At 44.2% G+C, this 22,755-nt stretch overlaps 1 protein-coding gene across 4 annotated transcripts in view; it reads left to right on the plus strand.

The window, feature by feature from the left end:
• Positions 1 to 22,755, plus strand: part of SLX9 (SLX9 ribosome biogenesis factor) — a 54,171-nt gene that overhangs the window by 15,918 nt on the left and 15,498 nt on the right. The window contains exon 2 of one of the 4 annotated variants that reach the window (XM_083841094.1): positions 21,553 to 21,673. The exons of the other annotated variants lie outside the window; for them this stretch is intronic. Coding sequence (XP_083697220.1) covers positions 21,553 to 21,673 — 121 coding nt within the window. The remainder of the gene's footprint in view (positions 1 to 21,552; positions 21,674 to 22,755) is intronic. 4 annotated transcript variants of the gene reach the window in all.

Genomic DNA, 22,755 nt, shown 5'->3' on the forward strand with positions numbered 1-22,755 from the left:
ATTAAATTCAGTACCAGGTAGAACTGTTGCTCTGTGGCTGTTCCTCTGCCTTCCTTGCTGTCTCTTTTAACTGAAAGTTATAGAATCGTAGGACTGAATGTCCTCTGAATATTGGCCAGATTCAGAGAAACCTTTGCATGAGAGAACTGAATTCCTTTCCTGTGACTCACTTTTCATTAGTGCAGACAGCTGTTGAAGAAGGTCATTCCTCCATGTTTATGTTATACCTGAACTTAATGATTTTGTCAGGTTACAGATACTTGCAGCTGTGACCTACTTGGTGATGTGTTCTTTGAAAGCCTTGGCATCTCACGTGCCACATTACAGCCTTCAAAAGCAGGTTGGAACTGAAAGGACAGGACAGATTGCCTTTGCTATCCAGTGCACAAACCATTGTACAGGTCTGGTACATCGGTCTGTTTGGCTTAGACATGCGGGCCGATTAATTCCAGTCCGAGAGAGAACCACAGAAAGTGAGAACCTTGGGGTTGGCAGATGTTGCCCCCCAAGTTAGTTACTCGTTACTTCTTCAGAGGCTAGCTGAAGCTGTAAGCCAACTGTCTTGTCATATCAACACACTCCAGAATTAGTTATTGTTCCTTTCTCCTCTTGATTCTTGTTGACCATTTGTTCTTAGCAACATCTTGTCCCTCTCTGGAAGTGGAATGTATCTTCAAACCTTAAGGTGTGGTATTTTCTTTGCTCATTTGAATGAAGAGATCTAACATATTAGTAGCATCCAGATGGACCCAGGGAAGGAACACAAAAGGTGAATACAGCAAATGTACTTTGGAGAGAACTTTGGTGGGAGTATGATCCTCATGGAAGCTGCAGAGGTGAGCTGGTATATTTGCTTGTATCCTGACTGGAATTAGGAGCTTCTCTTCTCTTCCCTGTATTTGGAGAAGGAAAGGGGAACAGAACAGTACATGGTCATATACTCTAGTTAAAGCTCAAAAACAAAACAGACAAAAAAACAGAATAGGTCTTAGATCCATCCAGGTATTTCTCCTGCACGTCTGTAAGATGTGTTGTATTGCTTCAGCAGTGACCACATTGCTAACAGCTCTGTAGCAGGAGAGGACGTGCCTGTGGCAGAACAGAACATCTCTCTGAGAGTGCTCTTTTTTAGATGTTAGATGTGCTCATTAGAGGGCAGTAGAATAACTCCTCCTTTTTCTAGGTCAGCTCTGTATTTTTGAATGATATTTTTCTGCTCTACAGGATGCAAAACAAAATTTTCCAGTTCTTCCTTCAGCTTTTCCTAGTGCAATAGGTATATAAATTAATGATGTTCATACGAAAATGCCACCCAGTATAAAGCTGAATAGAGCAATTATAGTAAAACCTGCTTCTCGGGAGCTTGTAAATGTTGCAGGCTTTAAGGAGATGGAGCTTCTGAGCATTAAACCACAAGCAGCTAACACCCTATAAGAAAAAGCATTCAAAGGAATGTTTCACAGCTAATGGGCTTTTTGCTCATTCTAATTCTTATATGACCTATATGTCAATATGGATCTATTGATTTGTTTGCTGTACCCCAGCTGCTGCTGCTACCTTTTTCTGCTTGAAGAAAATCTTAAAGAACCAGACTTTTTCATCAGTATAATCTTTAAATGAGATCTGATAGTACCCCCCCCACATACTCCATAATATATAAATACTATAAATAATTATGGCATAGTCTTTAAAGGGTAAGTGAGGATTTGATTTGTAGCCCAACATCACCATACTTAAATGCCTTATTTGTTACGTAACATCCATAGAAGAAGGCTATAGCCCTGTTTTCGCTTTGGCAGCTAGTGTATTTCTGCCTTCAGAACGAGCTGTGTAGAAATCCTGGCTAGGAGTGAAAATCATCAGTGCATGTTTTGTTTATGAGCAATATTTTGCACACTGGCGACCTCTCTGGGATATGTAAGCTGGTTCAAAGCAGCTGGAATATCAGTTTTAGTAGTTTTAGCACTTTCAGTTTTAGCATCATTGGCTGTTGGTTTCCAGCAGATGGCTCTGATTTTGCAAGGTGCTCAGTAGAATCAAACTAAGTTAACTAGAAGAAAATCAATATTTCAGAAGATGTACAAATAGGTTTTGTGTTTTGAGAACCTTTGCTGAATCTTCATCTTTCTGAAGCTCCTTGGCCTAGAATGGTAGCCGGTGTGTGAGGGTTGTCCGGAGGGACACGACTCCTTTCTGTCTTTCCCAGAATGTATTGTGTGTCTGCACATGGTCTTGCAGATTTCCATCCCTCCCTCTCTATCACCCTAAGGGACACATCTTCACATGTTCTGCTGAGGCTTGAGCCACAGGTCACATGGGTGGGGGGCTCTAGCACAGCATTTGGCTGCCCTGTTCTGCCCTATGGTATTTTATAGGGTGGCAATATTCAAGCTCACGAACCTCTCAAGTGGAACAGCCTTCTTGATACTGGCAAGCTTTATCCCTGGCACAGCAGCTTGGATTGCTCTTACATCCTGGAGAAGTCCAAATTATGCTTTCCACTCTGGGTTTGGGATCCACCAAGAAGCTGGCATTTCTTCATGTCTTAATTGTGACACCTCAGCAAAGGTAGGACTAGTGGGTAGTTCCTTTCCAGGAAAGAGGTGCTGAACAAAGCCAGAAAAATGTGAAAAATATGGCACAGCACCAGGCAGCTCTTGGCATATGAGTTAAAAATTAATATCCTGTCAGTAGGATAAAGAGATTAAACTCAGCCTTATGCTACAGTGATAAGGCCAGTGATGAGACTGTAGGTGCATGGTGTCTAAACCTGTTTGACTGTTTAGTACGTATCAGGAAATGAGCAGACACAGGGCTTGTGCCAGCAGTCTTCATCACCGTAAAGAAGTGCTCTTCCTGCATTGTCTCCAGTGCAGTGTAGAAGAATTTGCTGCTCCCCCCTCCAGTGAAAGTCCCTCTCTTCTGAGAACTAACCAGGTATTTTGATGAGAATGCTGGTGTTCTCGATAGGAGTATTTGGAGTACAGTAAACTTAAATACTGAAAGACTGTTATTTGGGAAAGTGTGTGTAGTCTTTTTTTTTATTGTTGTTTGTTTGAGGAACATGGGGCTCTCTGTTTTGGTGCTAAGATCAAGGAATGCCAAATGTCTGGCAGCCCTGAAAGCTGAGAGCAGAGCAGGGTGTGTCACATAAGCACCTACTCTGTTCTTCCTCAGCCCCATGGTTGTCCTTACAACAGCTTGCTTTTGGCAGTTGCTGATCTCATCAATGTGTTGGGTAGATGGAGCTGTGGTGAGAGTTCCCATTTCTGCTAATGTTACGAATGCCGTGCAGTTGTGCGTGCCATCTGCTGAGGCCTGTTACTGTCTGTGCATGCTGCTGGCAGCATGAAGTACAGCGTAGTGGAGTCCTGACATCCTGTAAAACTTCCTTGCTTTGAAATAGATTCTAACATCAGAATGTCGTTCCAGAGTTGGTGATGGATCCTGTCTTGCGAGCTTCAAACAAAGGAAAGGGGGAGAGGTGATAGTATGGAGAAAACAATAGGTTGCTCCTCTCCTAGAGGGCCCTGATCTTCATTTTTCTTTTTTTTTTTTTTAAGATTTTATCTTCATTTAAGTGAGCCAAGTGGGCATACTTGATTAGAGACGCTTGCTCTAATTTAAGACTTGTTTGAAAAAAGGAAATCGTCTTATGTGAAAATTGTTATGGAAAAGATAAGGGTACCCAGCAGGGTCATAAAATTCAGCTTTGGCAGGAGGTGAAGAATGCTTAAGAGGTGTCCAGTGAGGTCTGTCTAGGGGCTTGGTGAGCTGTGGGGCTGTGTCTGTGTGTCTCCTGGAGCCAGGCAGAAGTGGGGGTGGGAACATAGGGCTGTCCAGAGAGCGAGATGTCAGACTGTAGCGTGTTGCATAAGATGGCAGAGCTGGTGATCACATTAGTGCCTCAGGGGTTTCGGGAGCTCTAAATTGTTTGCTGAAGCAGAAGAGCAGTTGAGACAGCACAAAAACAGCAGCAATTGGAAATGTCGGAGGCTGTAAGAGGTGGTGAAGCAGCATTTGGACCAGTTCCACTTGTGGGGCAGCCTGTACCCATAAGGAGGGAGAGAAACCTGAGGTGTTGGGTACCTCCTGGAATGAGTGTTTTCATTATGAATTTCAGTTTACACATATGCATGGCCACATGCATATGTCGTCCGGGAGAGGATACCCGGATGCAGCAGGTGCTTGCCTGCAGAGTAGGTGCTCAGGTTTGGGATTGAGTTATCTCTTCACCCTATGACAGATCAGAACAGCCTCAATTACGTGCCCTGTACTTCCCCAAGTGATTATTTCTTTAGCTCCATTCTTTGAATACTTTTTAGTTTTAAGATCTGCTATACACGCTTCGAAAAACAGGAGAGGGGAAGAATGGGTAATGAGGTGCCAGCAGTGTTGTGCAAGGGCATTGCTGTGTGTTGCTTGTTGCCAAACTGCATGTAGGCAAAGGTGAGCAGTGCGTAGCGAGCTGGAGGTCAAAGATGTGCCTGTCACGAACAATTTGGAAAGCTTTCTCAGATACTTTCACCCTCCTTCCTACTTTACATTTATGTCAGTGTTGCAGTCAGTCTTCTGTGTGTGGCAGTTTATAAAGCCACTTACAGCGCAAGTGATGTGGGAACCAACTGATCAAAATGTGACAAATATCTAGCTAACATTTCTTAGATTAAATAAATAATGAAAGACTGCAGGCATTATACAGGCTGAGTTGTCGAGCTCTTCTCCATGTGTGGAGTCAAAGTCATCTTGTTTATGTTGACTGAGCAGGCTGTCAGGTAGAAGAAGTAAATATGATGACATTTAACGTATGGGTGTTAAACGACAGAAGATACGGTTGGCCTTTCTGTTCCCTTGATGTTCTCAAACTGTTAAGTGTTTGGGTTCTTGGTGTGCAGGCACTCTGACAGCTGCAGATGGCTGGATTAACTCCTTGACGTGCAGTTGTGCAATAGATAGGACAGCATGGGGGTGGGAAGAGCGCAGTACACTAATCTACTACAAAGACTTAAAAATCAAGGGCAAGCTCTGACATGTGATTACTTTTTTCATTTCCCTGTCCATGTGTGGCATGTTAGGAGTGGGGAAAAGAATCCATAATACAGGAAGTCTAAGAACAGACATGTTAAAGAGTCTAAGAAAATCTGCCAGGAAATGAGAATTAATCAAGAGTTAAAATAACCTAGTGGAAATCTTGCTGTGGTCTTAATGAGCTCTAAGTAAGGTTCAGAGCAATTACTTCATGAAGACTGATCAGAGCAGTTAAGGAAGCATCTCTAGTAACTCCTGCTTCTGCTTTTATTTACAATGGTGTACAGGCATTGCCTGACTGTAAACGTGTAGAAGGTGATGCCAGGGATCACTTGAACATCTTTAGCACAGGGACAGAAATGGCACACGTGTCTCACATTAAAGGGAAAAGCTATTAGCCAACCTGGAGATCTGAACTAAAAACAGCATTTGCAGTCAAATGCAGTCTTTTCAGAGCATCCATGTTTATCTGTAGTTCAGTTTTTCAGCACTGATGCTGAGGCATGGAATATGAGTGGTGATTAAAAGGATCAGAGCTTTTTTGCCTGGAAAAGATGACTGTCTGAGAACAGAGGAGCTGATGAAGTTTAGTAAAACGTGGTTGTCACAGAGGTGTACAGAAATCAGATTTGTTCCTAGTCTCTTCCAATGCAATACATGCAAGAAATGAAGTGAAACTAGATGCTGGGTTCAGGACACGCAAAGGTCCCAAGGGCTGTGTACAAGAGGATGTACGAGACTTCTTGTTTTCATCCTTTCTGCGAGTTAATATTTTTACACTGCAGTGATATCTGTCCTTGCAGCAGTAGGAGGTATGTAGCCACATGCATCACAACGCTGGTGCTCTTATCATGCTGTGTGTGCTGTGAAAAACCTGTAAGTTTTTTAACCTGCATCTGGAGCACCTCCTGCCCTCCTGTGCTGCCCATGGTGTCTGCATGGCTGTTTCTCACTCCTCACTCTCCCAGCTGCTGTTGTACCACAGTTTTTTTGTTTTTTTTTTTTTCCCCCTTTCTTAGATCTGTTCTCACAGAGGCGCACAAAACATTGCTTGTTGGCTTGGCTTTAGGCAGTGGTGAGTCCCTTTGGAGCAGGCTGAAACTGGCCCTTATCTAACATGGGACAGCTTCTGGAATCTTCTAACAGAGGCCGCCCCTGCAGCCCCTCAGCTTCCAAAACCTTGCCACAAAAACCCAATACACATGCTTCCTGTCCCTGTGTCCCAGCAAAGGACGAGTCTGGTAAATGTCTGAGTATGACCCGCCCTGGAGCCCTGGAGCTTTGGGAATGTGACTCAGGGAAGACAGAGTAGCTTGTTCAGTACTTTAGGGTGAGAGGAACTTACTGCCATGCTTGGATCAGACGGCTTTTGAGTACCTGCAACGGGTGAGACTCCCCAGCATCTCTGGGCAACCTCTGCTGGTGCTTGGTTACATGCACAGTTTTAAAAAAAAAAAAAAAAAAGTTGGGGTGGGGGGTGGGGGGCAAAAAAGCATTTCCTGATGTTCAGATGGAACTTCCTGTGCTTCATTTTATGCCTCTTGTCCTGTCAAAAAGCTTGGTAGTTCATTCTGCAGTTACTAATTTCCTTCATGTGCTCTTGGTTCTGATGGGTGACAATTTTTATTTCTGTGATTGCTTCATCATGGCAAATACAAAATAGCTGTTTCTAGCTTCCATTATTACAAAGCCATATATGATAGGAAAAAAAATCAGACTCTTACACTGGATTTGAAATGCCTAGGAGATGGAATCTGTAATTCAAGGTAAAGATTATGAACAGCATTAACAAATTGCAGGCACTGGTCTACTGAGTTAAGACTTAAATGTTTACAAAAAAACACAAAATGATCTTGAATAAAGATAACATTTCTCATGATAACTTGTGTTTTTTAGAGATGAAGGTGTTTACACATCTGTGTCAATATGATAAAACTTGTTCTGCCTGCATATACTGCTGACTTGCAGGAAGTGGTGTTTCCTTTTTTTTGAGGTGAGCTGTCGTGTGGCAAGCTTTGACCTGAAGGAAGAGAGCTCTCTTGCCACATCCTCCCTTCTTCCCCAGCCCTGCCATGGTGTGTCTGCAGCGCTGTGGAGCTGCAGCGATAATAGATTTCTACCCTATAATATATGGCAGGATTTTTGCAACAGTTCAGCTTAAATGTTATGTCCATTTTGTCATGGTTTAATGTACTCATGTAGCTCAGTCTTGCTGTACCATCAAGCTGCAGGCAGGATATGCCTTTCAGTTTCACTGTTTCTCTACTCTTATTCTCTGCTAGCTTAATTAATCACAATCTCCATCTTGTTATCTGTTTTATGTGAGGTTATGTAGGACTAGATTTCAGCCCATCCTACACAGAGGATTGAAATTAATAGGAAGCTGCCTGACCTAGCTAACAGAGCTGTTGTCCACATGATGACTCTGGCAAATGCAGTTCTGATGGTCATTCTCTGCACACTGCAAAGTCTTAGATCATGTGGCCACCTGCCCTAACCATCCTTCTCACCTTATGTCCATTTCTAAAACACGCTAAGGCTTTCAGTCCTCTCTTGTGTATCTCCTCCATTTGCAGGGCAGAGGGTCTTCACTTCTGCATGCACCTTTGAAACCCTTGCATTTGAGATGCTCAGATAGCATGCAGTAGGTGTGCATAGAGTATACCTAGTCTTGCAAAGGGAAGGAACTCTCTCTGGCTTTCTTTGTTTCAACTGGACTGAAAGAGCCCGTTTAGACTCTTTCTTCGGTGCCCTTTCATCTGTACCTGAAAGCTCCTGTATCCTTGGTGTGTTTGCATAGCCTCTTACCACCAGGTTCCTGGCACAATTTTGAGCTGATATTTTGTTTGTGTTTTGTTAGTCTTGGTGGCCTGATCTTTTACCAAAATCTTCTTCCTTTGTACTGAGAGTAAAGTCTTGATGTTCCAGTACCCCTAGGGAGCGAGTAGGAAAGCAAGAGAGTACTGTGGAGGTGGCTCATTCACTGGGCAGTTAACAGGATTGTAGGACAAGAGGAGGGGCATTTCTGCCACAAGAGACTAAACTATTCAGCTGCTTCCCAAGTAAGCAGTGAGGAAGAAGAGAGGGAAGAGATCTTAGGGTGTGTTTATCATAACACTTTAAACACATGTATCTGGGAAATATGTTCAGGGCTCATACCAAAAAGCTGTCTGTTCAGAGCATGCATTCAAGTTTTCCAGTTAAGATTCCTCTGCCAGCTGTTCCCCCCTCCTTAACTCTCTCCATGGTCTAACAACATGGCTCTTCTGGAGTAAAAATGGAAGAGTCCAAGTCTGGCTGGGAAAGGAAGCCATGGTGTCAAGTCAGCTCCAACCAGCTCTATACCTCTGATTGCCTTCCTTCTCCCATGCCACATGTTGCCTTATTCCCTATAGTGGAAGCTGCCTTTTGGCTGTCTGTTCTTCTAATTAGGTCCTCAGGAAGAGGCAGAACCCAACTGAGAAATCTGTAGCTGGAAACATTAAAGGAAAATATGAAATGGGGGAGGACGAAAAATTATTTTCAGGCTTTGGATGGGCTGGTATTAATGCAGGTCAAAAACTGCTGGTTTGATGTTGACCTTCTGAGCTGCTTCTGATGCTGCTTCCGTTTTGCACTTTCAGGTTGCTGTTCAGAGTAGAAAGTACTGGGATGTTTTAGGAGCTTAATTTCTTCAGCTCCTTCTCTGATGGTGAGAATTAGGTGTTTCTTTGGTTCCTTTGGGGAAGCTGTGTCTACAAGGCGAGGGATGGGGTAGGTCAGCCAGGCCTGTGGGCAATTGGCTATGTCATTTGCTTTCAGCAATGCGGAGGCTAAACACGGTCTTGGCCTTCAAAATAGCACAGCTGTGCATTTTTATTGCTTGATTTGAATGAATCTAGAACCTTGAAATCAGGATGCATTTCAGGATCCAGGTCAGCCTTTCTGCTTCTGTCCAAAAATATAAATAGCAGCTTCACACCTGGGCTCTTGATGGCATGCAAAAAGCAGAGGGCAGGACTTCTCTCTGCACTTAGAATAAATTTATCGCATGCCACGACAGTTCAGCTGATCTTCTTAGAGTAATTTAGGTGTAAGGCAATAGTATTCCCAGACTGCAGTCTTTCATCCCCTCATTATTTTTTAGCATGATTTTAGTAGATCATTGAGGGCTTTCTGGTCTAGAGACATCTGTGAAAGAAACTGTAACAACAATCGATAATAATGATCCTCACTAGTCAAACTGCTGAAATTATACTTAATTTCCAGTGTCATGCCCATTGCTGGTAATATCAAGCTAGATCTCTAGGCCAGAGACACGAAGCAATGATTTCCATGCTTCTGCTGTTTATCAGGGCTTGGTCAGCGCTGGACCTCTTACTGTCACTGCTGAACCTCTGACTGTGACAAGATCTTACCCACCTTCCTACACAACTGGGTGTGCTGGGTCAGAACAAAAGGATAGCCAAGCTGGGTAATCGTATCTTTTGGCAGCAATCAGCAGTGGAAAGTTGCCGTACTTCCCAGAAGCAGTACTTTCCTCAAAATACTTTTCATTCTTGAGCAACTTGTGGTTTTAAGATTTTTCTGAACCAAGACATCATCTCAGTACAGTATTGCTTCTGTTCTTTTGCAGAGTTGTCCAATTGCTTTTTTTGAACCTCTCTAAGTAGAATAGAAATAATTGGCATTCACAATATCCTAGAAGTGGACAAGGTGCTCCACAGCTGTTCTCCACGTTATGTGAAGAAACCAGTGGGGGATAAGATCAAAATTAAATCCCAGAGGAAATGATTCATTTGGTTTCCCCTAGTTTTGTATTGGAAGAGATGATGAGAAACTGATGCTGATCCTATGCCACCCTCATTTGCCAAGTTGTAATGCCTGGTGCTGTGGTTGTGTGCTGCATCTTCTCAGAAGTGCAGTGGTAACACTAGGGATGGTAACAGTGGCTGAATTGTCACAAGGAATATTTCCTTAAAGAACCCTAGCAGATATGTATTGAAAGACATTTCAATGAATTATTTATCATGTGTAATACTCCATTGCGGCTGGAAACTTACATCTTGTAGTGCTTAATAACCATTATGAAAAACAAACCTGTGAGCTTGAAGAAGCAGAAGGCAGTAGATACTGCCAGTACCAAATCCTTTGAGCCCCTCTGTTCCTGCAGCCCCAGGCGTTTCTCCAGAAGTTCCCTCTGTCCTGCCTTGTGAGTTCATGCGGAGTGCTCCTGTGCTCTTTCATGTCAGGCCAGAACAAAGGAAACAGTTGGCCTGGAGAAGTGTTGCTACTCATATATTTCAAGTTCTGTCTATAACACATTAAAGATGCTTCACATCTCTGGGATGAAGTCTGAATGATCAGCTGTCTCAAAACAACTTTCTGCTCCTGAAATGAGGTGGCTTGCTCCTGACCATGTGGTCTTCCTGCCCTGATGCTGACTTGATTTGGTTCAGCCTTCTAAACTAGCAGAGAACTAACCCGGGTGGAAGTAAGCTACATCTGCACATTGCAGATGCACGTCGGAGCTGGGGAAGGAGGCTGTGGGGAAGGCATGGTGGAAGGGGGTCAGGACTGCTGTTCTGGTGCTACAGCAAGCTCTTAGGCAAGCTAAGCTCTCATTTCCGTATACCCAAAGCTGCTCTCTTGGAGCCTGCCTGTTCCTGTCTCCATGCCAAGTTTCCTAGTGTCATGTGCTGATAATGCCGCTGGTATTGATATGGCTGCACATTGCATGTCGATCTTTCCAGAGGAAACAGCCCTGTCTCTCTGTCGTTAATAACAGAGCAGTCGATCACAGTTGATTTTTTTTTTTCTCTAGTTCCATTAGAGATGAGCAATCCAATATGGCATTCAGTGTCCCCTGGGGCAGGTCAGCACCTTGCAGACCTCTTCCATGCTCCCCAGACTCCCACTGAGCCTCTCAGCAGAGTTTGAGGAGTGTGCCTGTATTGGCAGTCCCATCTGCGTATTAGAATTGCATCCTGGCGGAAAGCCATGCTGGAGACATAAATTAGTTCTCTTCCAGTTGTGTTGCAGTTAGGTTATTCTGATTTTTAATGTGAATGTTGGGTCCCGCAGTTTTGTGCAGGAGCAACTGATCTTGCTGCGCTCAAGCATTTGCTGCTTGAGGGGAGCAATCTCTTTAACAGTAGGTGGGGCACTAGCATATTATATTGAGTGGCATGCTGGAAGCATGGCCTGTACAGACATGTAGTGGAAGGGGCTGCTAGTGTGCCAAGAAATGAGATTTGCTGAATGGAGAGTTTGTTAAATCAAGGCTCCTTCTCTGATGCACGAGTCTATCAGAGGCTGAGGACTGCATACCTTAGGTGTGGCTGCCTACACCGCACCGCAGGCTTCTTGTCTCTTGCCTGATGTGTTTTCCTGGAACAATGTGCTAGCTGTTGGAATCCCAGCTTGACAGAGGTTTAATGGAAGGTGTGGGGGAGTGGAGAAGAAGAGAGGTCTCATTTCAGCTTCCTTGTCACATCTCTGCCACTGTGCTTGGAGCTTAGTGGCATACTGAGCCGAAGGCCACATAGTTCTCAGGACCATGGAGACAAGGTGGTCATTCCTACAGATCAAGTGTCTTTTGCCTTCTGAGAGCACAGCCTTGCTGAAAAGGCTTTCTGAGATGGTTACTTGCGGTGATGGTATTAAAGGAGTATGTTCAGTCAGGGCCACCGGGCAAATCCTTTTTTCTTAGGACAAGATTGCAACATTTGGGACAAGGCTTATGGGTCTCACAACTGAAACCTGTGCAGACTTCAGGTGCTGATTTCATGAATCTCCCAAGAAAAGACAGGGAAAACATCCACTTGTGTGGATCTTTAAGAGTTACCATAGGATTTCCCGCAGTTTCACACACATGCTTTCTTTCTTGCTTAATGACAGAGATCTTCATTGTGAGCTTGTATTTCTGGATATTTGTGAAACAGGGAGGACTGCAGAAATTAATCTTAGGTAGCCCTCTCCTAGTTTGGGCAAGTTCAGATCTGTAGTCCTCACTGCCATTGGATCAGTGGCTGCCACGGGGAATGGCTGGGGTGCAGAGATCAGACTTGGATGTTACTTCTGGGACAGCTGTCCTGTTTGAAAAGTAATAGGTTCGGATTTTTATGAAAAGCACCGATTGACACGATCACAGCTGTTTCTGAAAGGGAAGATGTTTGGGTAAGGTATTTGGTGCCTCTCGAGCAAACTGGAAACTGAGGAAATAATGGAGGGGTAAAAAAAAAAAAAAGAACTTTTCTCCCAGCTCTTCTCTGCCATCTGTTTTGCCTCTGAATACATATTCGCTAACCATTAATGAAAGGAGATAAAAACTTGGCTTATCTGCCCCTCATGTGTCCTGTGGGCAGGAGTAATCTGAATGGATAACCTCTTTGAATTGCCAGGCTGAGAACAGAATGGTTCCCCTGCCTTCCTGAAAGCACGGCTCCCTACTTCTGCCCAGCTTCTGCCCAGGTGGGCTTTCTGTGCACTTTGGATTTACCAGGTCATCCGTTGCCTGGCAGCCCTGGACTGATCTGTCAGAAGACAAACCTCATTGTATATTTAATAGTGCCTTGTGCATGTCTCACTACACTTAATGTCCCTGTTTCTGCCCTTTCCCTGTCTGTTCTTGCCTTTCTCCTCCTACCCTCTGCACAAGATCTTTCTGTCACTTGAACCTGAACTTTCAGCCAGTTATGACATTCTTCTGACCTTTGCAGTTAAGCTCTACTTCCTCCTTCACTGTGAAGATGTCTGTGATACGATCTCTCTACTCTGCATATGCTGCTGAGACTTCTGTACGGGTCCCACTTACTGTTGCTCTTGTGATGATTTTGTTTTTACCCTGAAGTTATGTATCTGCATCGTCTACTCAATTCAATTTCCGGCTGACGTCGTTGTGTTGCCTAGGAATAAAATTAAGTATTGATCATTGTGCACTCAGCAGACAAATTAATTAATATATTAATTATGTATAACAATGTGCCATTCCAATAATGTTTGGTACCTAACAGTTTAAGTAGTAGTGTGCATGTGCTGTTTGCTTTCATCTTAGTCTTTAACAGTTCTGAGTCCTTTTGTCAGTGATGGTCTGAGCATCGATAACTTGCTGGTGCTGTCATTTCTTGACATGTCCTTGCTTGTTATTTTCTACTGGCCATAAATTTCCAGGAGAAGCCCTATGCCACCCCACTGGTTACTGCTAAATCTTCTCATTTGCTGGAAGCCAAGCTGAAATACTTGTAGTTAATATCCCACCTTTTGGAGACCTGGTAAATGCAACATCTCCTTTACTTGGATGGAGTGAGTAGCTTTCAGGGACTGACCTGACTGGGGAGCTGATCAGTTGTTTGCCATAAGGTATCTTCCTCTGTCAGGTGTTTTGTTACGGAGTGTGCAGGTAGATGGAACTTGTCTTCTTTGCCCCCTGGTGGCCTCCACTCTGCTCAGAGTCCTGTGCCTCCATTAGACCTAAAGAGAGATTACAGACAGACATTGTGGATACAGGACTCAAGAAGCACAAATGGGGGGGAAAAAAGTTTCTCTACTCTGATGTCTTGGTACTAGATCACACTGGATTCTGCCCATGAAAAATCTTTGAAAACCTCTGGTCAGAGAACTTCTTTAATATAAGCGGTGTGCTTAATGCGAAACTGTGTCCCTGTGCTGGCTTAGCAAGTGCTACAAGCAGCATATAAAAGTATCATGTAGCCTGAGTTTAGTGAACATGGTGGGAGGTACAGAGCTTTCCCTTTTGTGTCCCTCCCTTTTAATTACTGTGATCTCTCATGAGCTCAACCCAGTTTTATTATGAAGGTTTTAAAATGTTAGGGGGCTTAAATGTGAGGTTAGCCTATTATGTGGCTGTTTAAATCAGCACAGTTGTGGTATAGTAAGTGCTTGATGATGAGCTGCGAATATTCAGTTATTATAACTGGTCCGTCTCCCTCTCTGGGTACAGAGAGTAACCAGTCTTGGCCATCTGAACAAACCGGCCAGAAGTATTTTCAAATACTTAAGTCAAGCTTTCCTAGAATAGAGTGGGTGGGCTGTAGAGTTGTAAACCACTGTACTCATGGTATATCCCGCCCTGTATGGAGAGGGCTGACCTGTGACTTGACTTGTAGGGCATGAATGTTAGGAGAACGTTTAGATTCAAAGCTTGGAAGTAGCCATACATGAAACCAAGCTTGTGTGCTGCATGGAAAAGTGTGAAAGGGTTTGTCATTAGAAATACCATTTACACAATGGTTTGCTGTGTAATTTTCCCCCTTTGGAGAAATGCTGTTGATGTCTTTTAGAGCACAGAACTTTGTACAATGTTTTTTCTTTTTTTTTTTTTCAGTCTAGTAGTGTAGATATAGCATCTTCTGTCTTTTTAAGATGCCTGACAGAGTTGTGCTGCAGGATGTCCGGTTACTGTAGGAGAATCTTAAGGATGTTTTTTTTTCTTTATAGAGTTGCTCCTGATTTGCATTTCTATTGGGAAAAAAATGCCTAAAAGTTCATTTGCAAGCCTGAATTGTTTGTGAGGAATAGTCAAAGAAAATGAAGAAAAAGCCTTGAAATTGTTTTGTTTTGCAACATTGCATTTCCAAAACAAATGAACTAAAGTAGAAAGCATCAAAACAAAAGGATTTTGATGAAGACAGTTTTGGAATCTCAGTTCATGTTTCCTTAAGTTCTGAGTTTGTTTGAATTTGGAATGTGGTAATTTGGAATGTGTACTCTATCCATGGGTTTTCCCAAGCCATGGAGAGAATTTGCTGCCTATCATTTTATGTTTTTTTTTGCAAAACCCATGCTGAGTTGCAGTGTGCTTCTGCATGGAGAGCAGACGGCATTCAGCAGCCAGCCAAAGGACATTGTGCTTTACAGAAAATGCTGCCGACTGGATGCAAACTCTCACAGCCCAGGGATACCCGTGCTGTCGCTGTTACTCTTTGCCACATTTAAATGTATGGCTTGTTCTGACAGTCTTGGATTGCTGTGCACTCCTCTGGTAAATTCCTTGTGGGGAAAGGACAGAGCAGCTCTTTTGGCCTGTATGGGAATCTTAAGCTGCATGTTACTGGAGAAACAGCATCTCTTTGTACACCTTTATGTGTAGTTATGTAGAAATAGATGCAAAGGGAGGATTGAGGGTGCGGCCTTGAATCAAGTTTTGTGTATTTAGCTTTGCACAGTCCAAACGCTTCTTAAACTCCGACAGGCTGCGTGCCATGACTACTTCCCCGGGGAGCCTGTTCCAGTGCACGACAACTCTCTCAGTGAAGAACCTCTTCCTGATGTCCAGCCTGAACCTCCCCTGTCGCAGCTTGACACCATACCCTCAGGTCCTATCGCTGGTCACTAAAGAGAACAGATGGGCGGCTGCCCCTCCACTCCCCCTTGTGAGGAAGCTGTAGGCCGCAAAGATGGAGCAGGTCTGTGTGAGCTGAAGGTTCAAGTGTTTCCAATGCACCAAACTTTCATGTGGATTTTTCTTCTTTGCTTTTGATTGCAGACTTCCCTAGACAATGTCCATTTAGTTATCTAGTAGCGAATATACTGTTACAAGACAAGCAAATTAAGGTAAATTAACATTTTTTTCTTACATTTTGCATAAATTACAAGCACTGGGTAAAATAAAATAGTGTACTGCTTTCAAATTGAGATCTTACAACAAGATCTAATACTGCAGAAGGTATTGAACTACTAATTTCTCAAACTCCTCAAAGGAGAATATAGTAAAGTATAATCTTTTCAGTGGGAATGGAAATGGTATTTTGAGGAAAATCTCTTTAAAATACCACCCTGCGAGGCATTGTCAAAAAGCTTAGCAATATTTCACTATTCTGTCTTCCTTAGGAAGCCCTAAGGATGGAATTTCTCCATTGGTAAACATGAATCAATTTTGGTCTTGAAGCAAACCTCATTCCAGATATTTATTGCTGTCTAAGCTTTTATAGAAAATGTATTTTATTTGATCCTGCTGTTCCTCCTACTGCTCCCTATTCAAAGTACAGTACCAACACAAATGTCTTTCTTTGCTGTTATATAAGCTTTTGTCCTCTGTGGATGGGGACTTGTTGGACTGTCCAGACTGTGGACTCCCTGGAGTTTGCTTTGGTCATTCATGTTGGAGGTGCCCATGGTTTTTTACAAACCTTAAAAATACTTGGCTGCAGGAGGTAGGCAGCTGAGAGTGACACCTCCCTGTATTCCTGGTACCTTGTTTTCAGGTTGTGATGGCAAACCTATGAGTCATTGCCTTATGTATGCATGCTTGAAGGAATTCTGTTGCCAAGGTGACTTTTCAAATACTATTTTTGCAAGGACAGGTCTTTTCTGAGAAGGGAGCCGCAGATCTGTGCACTTTCCTTCCTACACAAACTGAGGATGGGCTCACAAGAGACTGGACCTATCTAAATCACACCGACCAGGGAAGGAGGGTCGTGTTCTGCAGCAGAGCTGAGAGGCTCTGGCTCTAAGTTCTTCTAATGCTCTTTCTGTCTGGAAAACTAACTGGAAAACAAAACCCTGATACTCTGCATGATCAGGTGTTAAGGAGGTGGTCAGGTCTAACCTCCTTGGTTTGTTTTTGATCTTTCTTACTAATTTTCCATGAATCTTTTAACTATGTTATGATTCCACATGGAGCTCAACAGAGAGATTCCCAGTACCTTGTAGCAGTGTGTGGTCTGCCCTTGCTGCAAGCCTTTCTCAAAGGTCAGTGTTCATAAATGGGGATGTATTCTCTCTGTCTTTTCCCTAGACCTTTTACATATGACATAACACTTGCAGTGTTCATCACTACCTCTTCCTAGGGCTGACCTCCTTGTCTCTGTAGTCTTTTCACATTGAAGGTACTATGTTTGTCAGTCACCTTTGCACAATGAAAGTGTAAAAACAGAGGCCCCATTATAAATTTCTTTGTGCCCATATATGCAATCTGGAAAATGATACAGATATTTTGAATTTATTCAACTAGAAGCATGGTGTTTGAGAATGCATGCTAATAAGAGCTAAGGGCTTGAACTCTTGGATCTCTAGGGATGTTTTTAGAAACCGTCTCTGCAGAGAAAAAGTGCCAGCTGTCTTGCTGAAGGGAACAGAATTTAATTTTTCTGCTGCATTTGAAGAAATGTCAGCTTGTACAAAACTTGAGAAAGAAATAGGCCAGAAGTGTCTGTGGCAGAGATGAGGATAGTAATGTGGCAGTTATGAGCCCTAGTTTCCACTATGTGTGACCCAGACTACGAATGCATGCACTGGTGTAGTGCTTCATGCCCCAAGCACTTGTGCTATTTCACAGAAATAACGTGTGCCAGAGGAGAGGAGGAGCAACTTGATAGGCTTCCACAGACAAGGCTGGGAATTGGCAGTGGAACAGGCACCACGGATCTTGGGCCAGTGTCTTTCCAAGCAGGACCAGGAAGCAGGGATATTGGTATACTCCCAAGGAGGTATACGTGCAGCTTGTTTGCAAAACTTGCACTAGGGCTGGGTGCAGTTACACGGAGAAGGCTGGCATCCTTGAGAAGGGAGGACTGCCCATGTGCTCAGTGACATCTCCCCACTTAGAGTCAGGACTTAAGGGCTTTGCATAACTCCATTATCCCCTATGTCTGAATTACAACAGAGGAAGTTGCTTTTCCTCTATCGTAATGTTCAATACTGCTGTACAAGTTCATCAGCTTTATAACCTGGAGTTGGCAGAGTTGTGCTGGTTTGTTTCTTATGGAGTATCTTGAGCAGATCAGACTCTCCTGAAGGAGAGGGAAAGAAATGTATGGTGGCCCCCCTGGTGCTGTCTGAAGCAGACTTTGGCCTCAGCTCCAGTCTTGCACTTCATGAAGACTTGACTCTTAATCTTCAGTGGTGATAAAGAAAGTGAACAAAGCCCAGCTGCTGCTTCTCTCTGTGGTGTCTGGGGCCATTAAGTTGCCCTCAGAGGCAGGCCGGTGAGTTTTCTCTGCTTGTTGTAGCAGGCAGGAGGTTGAAGGAGGTTTCTTGGCTAAGTGTAGAAAAGCAGAGGCTCTGCTGCACACCTTTGACTCCTCGTGTGTGGTCTGAGACCTAGCCTTAGTGCTGGGAAGGACTGCTGAAATGGGGGCAGACTGGGGACTTCTGGAGAGCGGGTTGCCCAGGGAAGGAGAGTAGAGGGGGAGGAGAACCTCTCTCGGCCTACTAAGCACACCCCTTCTGATAGACCCCAGGATGCCATTGGTGTTGGCTACAAGGGCACAGTGCTGGCTCATGGTCATCCCGCTGTCCACCAGGACCCCCAGGTCCCTCTCCCCTTCACTGCTCTCCAGTAGTTCAGTCCCCAACTTATACTAGTGTTTGGGGTTGTTCTTGCCCAGATGCAGGACTCTACACTTGCCCTCGTTATATTCCATTAAGTTTCTCCCTGCCCAATTCTCCAACCTGTCAAGGTCTTGCTGGATGGCAGCACAGCCTTCTGGTGTGTCAGCCACTCCTCCCAGTTGTGTGTCATCAGCAAACTTGCTGATGGTGCAGTCCATTCCCTCATCCAAGTCGTGGATGAGTATATTGAATAGTACTGGTCCCAGGACAGACCCTTGGGGGGCTCCACTAGATACAGGCCTCCAGCTCGACTCCGTCCCATTATCCACAACTCTCTGGCTTCTTTCCTTCAGCCTTTTCCTTCAGTTTACAGTCCACCTCACTACCGAAACATCCAGACCACCCTTCCTCAGTTTAGCTGTGGAGATGCTGTGGGAGATGGTGTCAGATGCTTTACTGAAATCAAGATAGACCATATCCATGGCCTTTCCATCATCTATCCACCTGGCTATGTCTTCATAAAAGGCTATCAGGTTGGTCAAACATGACTTCCCGTTGCTGAAGCCATGTTGACTGCACCTAATGACCCTTTTATCCTTGATGTGACTAGAGACAATGCCAAGGATAAGTTGTCCATCACCTTACCAGGGATGGAGGTGAGGCTGACCGATCTATAGTTACCTGTGCCCTCCTTGCCCTTTTTGAAGACATGAGTGATGTCACTTGTATTGCTAACTGGAGATGAATCTTTTGCAGAGGGAGGTTTGGCGTCCTTGCTGTAGCTGTTCGGAGTCTGGGAATGTTTACTAGGCCTTTTGGAGGCGTGACATCAATATGAGGACATTAGTCACCCTTGCTTGGGGTGCGAAGCGGGGTTTGGAACTAGGCTCTTTAAATAACCACGGGGTTCTGGAAGGATTGGGAATGCAGGTAGTATTTGAAATAGGATGCCTTTCTCATTGGGGGAAGAAGGAAAGCTTGTGTGCTGGTGTAATGATTAAACATGATCAAAAATAATGTAGCTTGTTCTGGAATATAAAAAGCAGACACTGTATCCATGGTGAAACCTGTCCTGTCCCATTGAGGGCTATCATATGCTTTTCAGTATTGTTTTCCGAGACTACTGAGGGTGCCAGGACTTGGAGTCAGTAAAACCCAAGCACTCCCTGCCATGGTCTCTGTGCATTTTGTGCAGGCTACTAAGCTGTCTCTGGGGGCTTCTCTAAGAGTAAGGGGGCAAATAACCAGAATATCAGCCCCCTGCCCCTGGCCTTCATAGAATCATTAAGATTGGAAAAGACCTCCAAGATCATCTGGTCTAACCATCCTGCTACTACCATTGTCACACACTAAACCATGTCCCCATACCACCTCACGTCTAGGTCTCACTAGTCCCATGTACCCTAGTCTCCTCAGATGCTTCTGGAGCAGTGCTTTCTGGAGGAGAAGCAGAACTTGAAGTCACCTTGTTGGGAGCTGAGCTGCTGAATGGGATGAGGATGCCCAGGGAGTGCTGCCTCACTGCTGGGGAACATTTTGGCTGACTTTCTTCCTGGCTTGTGCTGTCTGTCAGTTTTCTTGCAGGAAAAAAATGAACACCTTCAGGCTTCTGCTTGGACTTCTGTCAGGTCACACCACGGTTGCTTTCCACCAGGAGACTGGGAGAAATGCAAGTGTTTTGCTGTTTCTCAGGCTCTTTCAGTGAAAAAGAATAACAGACAATTCACAAGTGACACTATGTAATTTTAAACAACCAACCCATCAAAAACCCAACAACAGAAAACCCACCCAGTCTTCCGCTTTTGGATGTACTCTTTACAAAATTTCTTCAGTGAATTTATTCAGCAGCTGTAGACATATGCTCATTTTTGCTGCTGTTAAACAACTGGGGCTGAAATTAACACATCTGTTGTTGTTTAACTTCAATTTATACTGTACCCTGTTTTGCCAAAATATTATGTTTCAAGCAGCAGCTGCCTCACTGTTGCATGTCACCAGAGTTCTGGGAATACTGCTTAATACTACATGCTATTTTTTAATAACTTACCAGAAGGGGACTTGGTGCTTTGCTGTAGCTTTGTGAGGAAGGAGCAGATGCTTGTGTTGCAGAACCCTCTGTTATAGTGTGGTGTAGCACAGGTGCAATTTTGTGTCTGATATTTCTGCTCACAACTGAATCCTTGAACCAATGTGATTTCCAGGAACTGTTTCAATATGCTTGTGAAGCCCCTGTTTTCGTCTTCTTTGTTGTGGACTGAAACTTGGAAAGTGAGACCCTATGGCTTACAGAAACCTGTGGTATTATGCCTTAAACCCAGTCTTGTGTCTGTGCTTGTTGCAGGTTTGTTTCTGAATGCCTAGCAATGGTAAACTGGGAGTTTTTAAGGTAGGAGATGTATATATTTTCAGTGTAAATACCTTGACAGCAGTCCTTGAGAAACAAAACGGAAACAAACGAACAAAAACAACCCATAATTGTTGCTGAAATGAAGTTGTGCTGAAATAACCTGCTTCTCTGCCATGAAAGCAGGATCCTGAGGATTGCCAGGGATAGTATCAAACGTTTGATGTAGGAGGCAGAAAGATGTTGCTATTTTGATAATTTGTTTTTATTTAAGATGTTTTGTACTGTACAGATGGGAGGGAAGAAAAGCACATCCTCACTAAAAGGAATAATCGTCAAGTATCAATCTGTGAATTACCCTCAGCTAATGTAAATGGTTTTCGTAACCTTCTTTTCCTGTGAAAAAAATTTCAAAGCCAAGCGTTGTTAAATTAGATGTAGGATGGGCTGGTGGGAGGGAGAGAACCCAAGCCCCTTGTATTTCATGGAAAAATAATTAAAATGGAGCTGCAGTCTGACTTTTGATCTCAGAGGTGCTTGCAAGCTAAATAAAAATAAAGACTACCTGGGGAGAGCCTGTGCTGTTAATTAACTAACTGAATTCTGCCTCTTCTGACGGAAAAGTTCTCCAGTGAATTTTCAGCGGCTTTGGCATTCACCACTGCAACTGGAAGTTGCCAAACACAACTTGGCAACTTGCAACAACAGAAAAACCCCTTTTTGATGGGTGGGGAGGGATATACAAAGTGTAAATATCTGTGGAATATGCAGTGCTATTCTTTATGGGCTTGGTGCAGAAGGGTAGGGGTTGGCCACTCCACGCGCTGCAGGAGGAGGAGTGCTGGTGACCTCTGCAGATACGTGGGATGAATTGATGAACTGGCACCTCACTCTTGTCACCTCCCCAGGTGGGGGCTGGATGTCTTTGTGGCATATGGGAGGCTGAAACCCTGACAAGTGTTCACAAGCAGCGCCTTCCAGCCAGAGAGCTGCTAGACATGTGTGCTTCCTTGGGAATAATCACCGATGGTAAGGCCTTTGAATTTGTGGAGCTGTCTTGGCCCGTGGGACCTTAATTGCTCTCTGACAGTTAATACGGCCTAGCTGTCATGGCTGATGTGGTTTTTAATGTGTCAGACAGCATCCAAAAACTCTGTCGTAATAAACACCCAAACACCATTCTGTCAAGATTAGCACTGGTCCATAAGATTTGCCCCCCATACTCCCTTAAAATTAGCCCCAAAACGCAGATAGATTAGGCTGCCCACCTAGTCTACATCCCACGGACTGTGGAGGGATGCTCCCCTTCCCTGGCACTGCCCTGGAAATCTGCAGCTTAAGGCCCCAGTGCTGAGTGCTTGTAATTCTGCTTGTAGAGGTTGGGCTCCTGCCAAGAAAACAGCTTTTGTGTTTCCTTAAATATTCTGCTGCTGTTTGGGAAAAAAAAAATAAATATCTGAATTGATGTTATTACTAGAATTGGCCAGCTGGCTGAATTTTTTTCATTAACAAATCCCACTGGGCGCTGTTTTCCCAATGAAGTAATGAGCATGTTTTCAGACAAGGGGGCAAATCTTCCCCCCTGCTTTTGCTTCTGAAATCTGAAACTGCTCATATAGTTGGGATCCGCTAGAAGATGCGGGGAGAAGGCTTCCAGTCTCAGCACCCACGCAGACATCATTGGGATGTGTTTTTCTATTTACATTTTGGCTTCTTGTAATCCGTTATTGTTCTCCTGGCAGTGAAATCACAGGAATTTGTGGTGATGGTGTGGGGGAATGACAGCTGGAAGTTGGTTACTGGGGACATGCAATTATGCCAGGAGACTGGTGCCATCTGCTCACATTTGCCTGAATCTCTGCCACTGTGCACAGCGTAGGTCCTGGCTGGGGCAAGAAGTCAGGAGAACAGCTGCTTCAGGCATCATCTGGAATCTTGTCCTCTCGAGAAGATGAGCAGCAGACTGCAGTGGGGTTGTTGACGTTTGTCCGTCCCTTGGCTGGATAGGAAGCCTGGTGGGCTGCATTCCCAGTTCAGACAATGCAGGGGGAGGGTAGGCTCAGGGGGGTCCTAGACCCCACTAAATCAAGAGAGGTGGGTAGTTAATCATG

The sequence above is a fragment of the Anser anser genome (genome assembly GCF_964211835.1).
Source record: "Anser anser genome assembly, chromosome: 6".
In the NCBI taxonomy this organism is placed as follows: Eukaryota; Metazoa; Chordata; class Aves; order Anseriformes; family Anatidae; genus Anser; species Anser anser.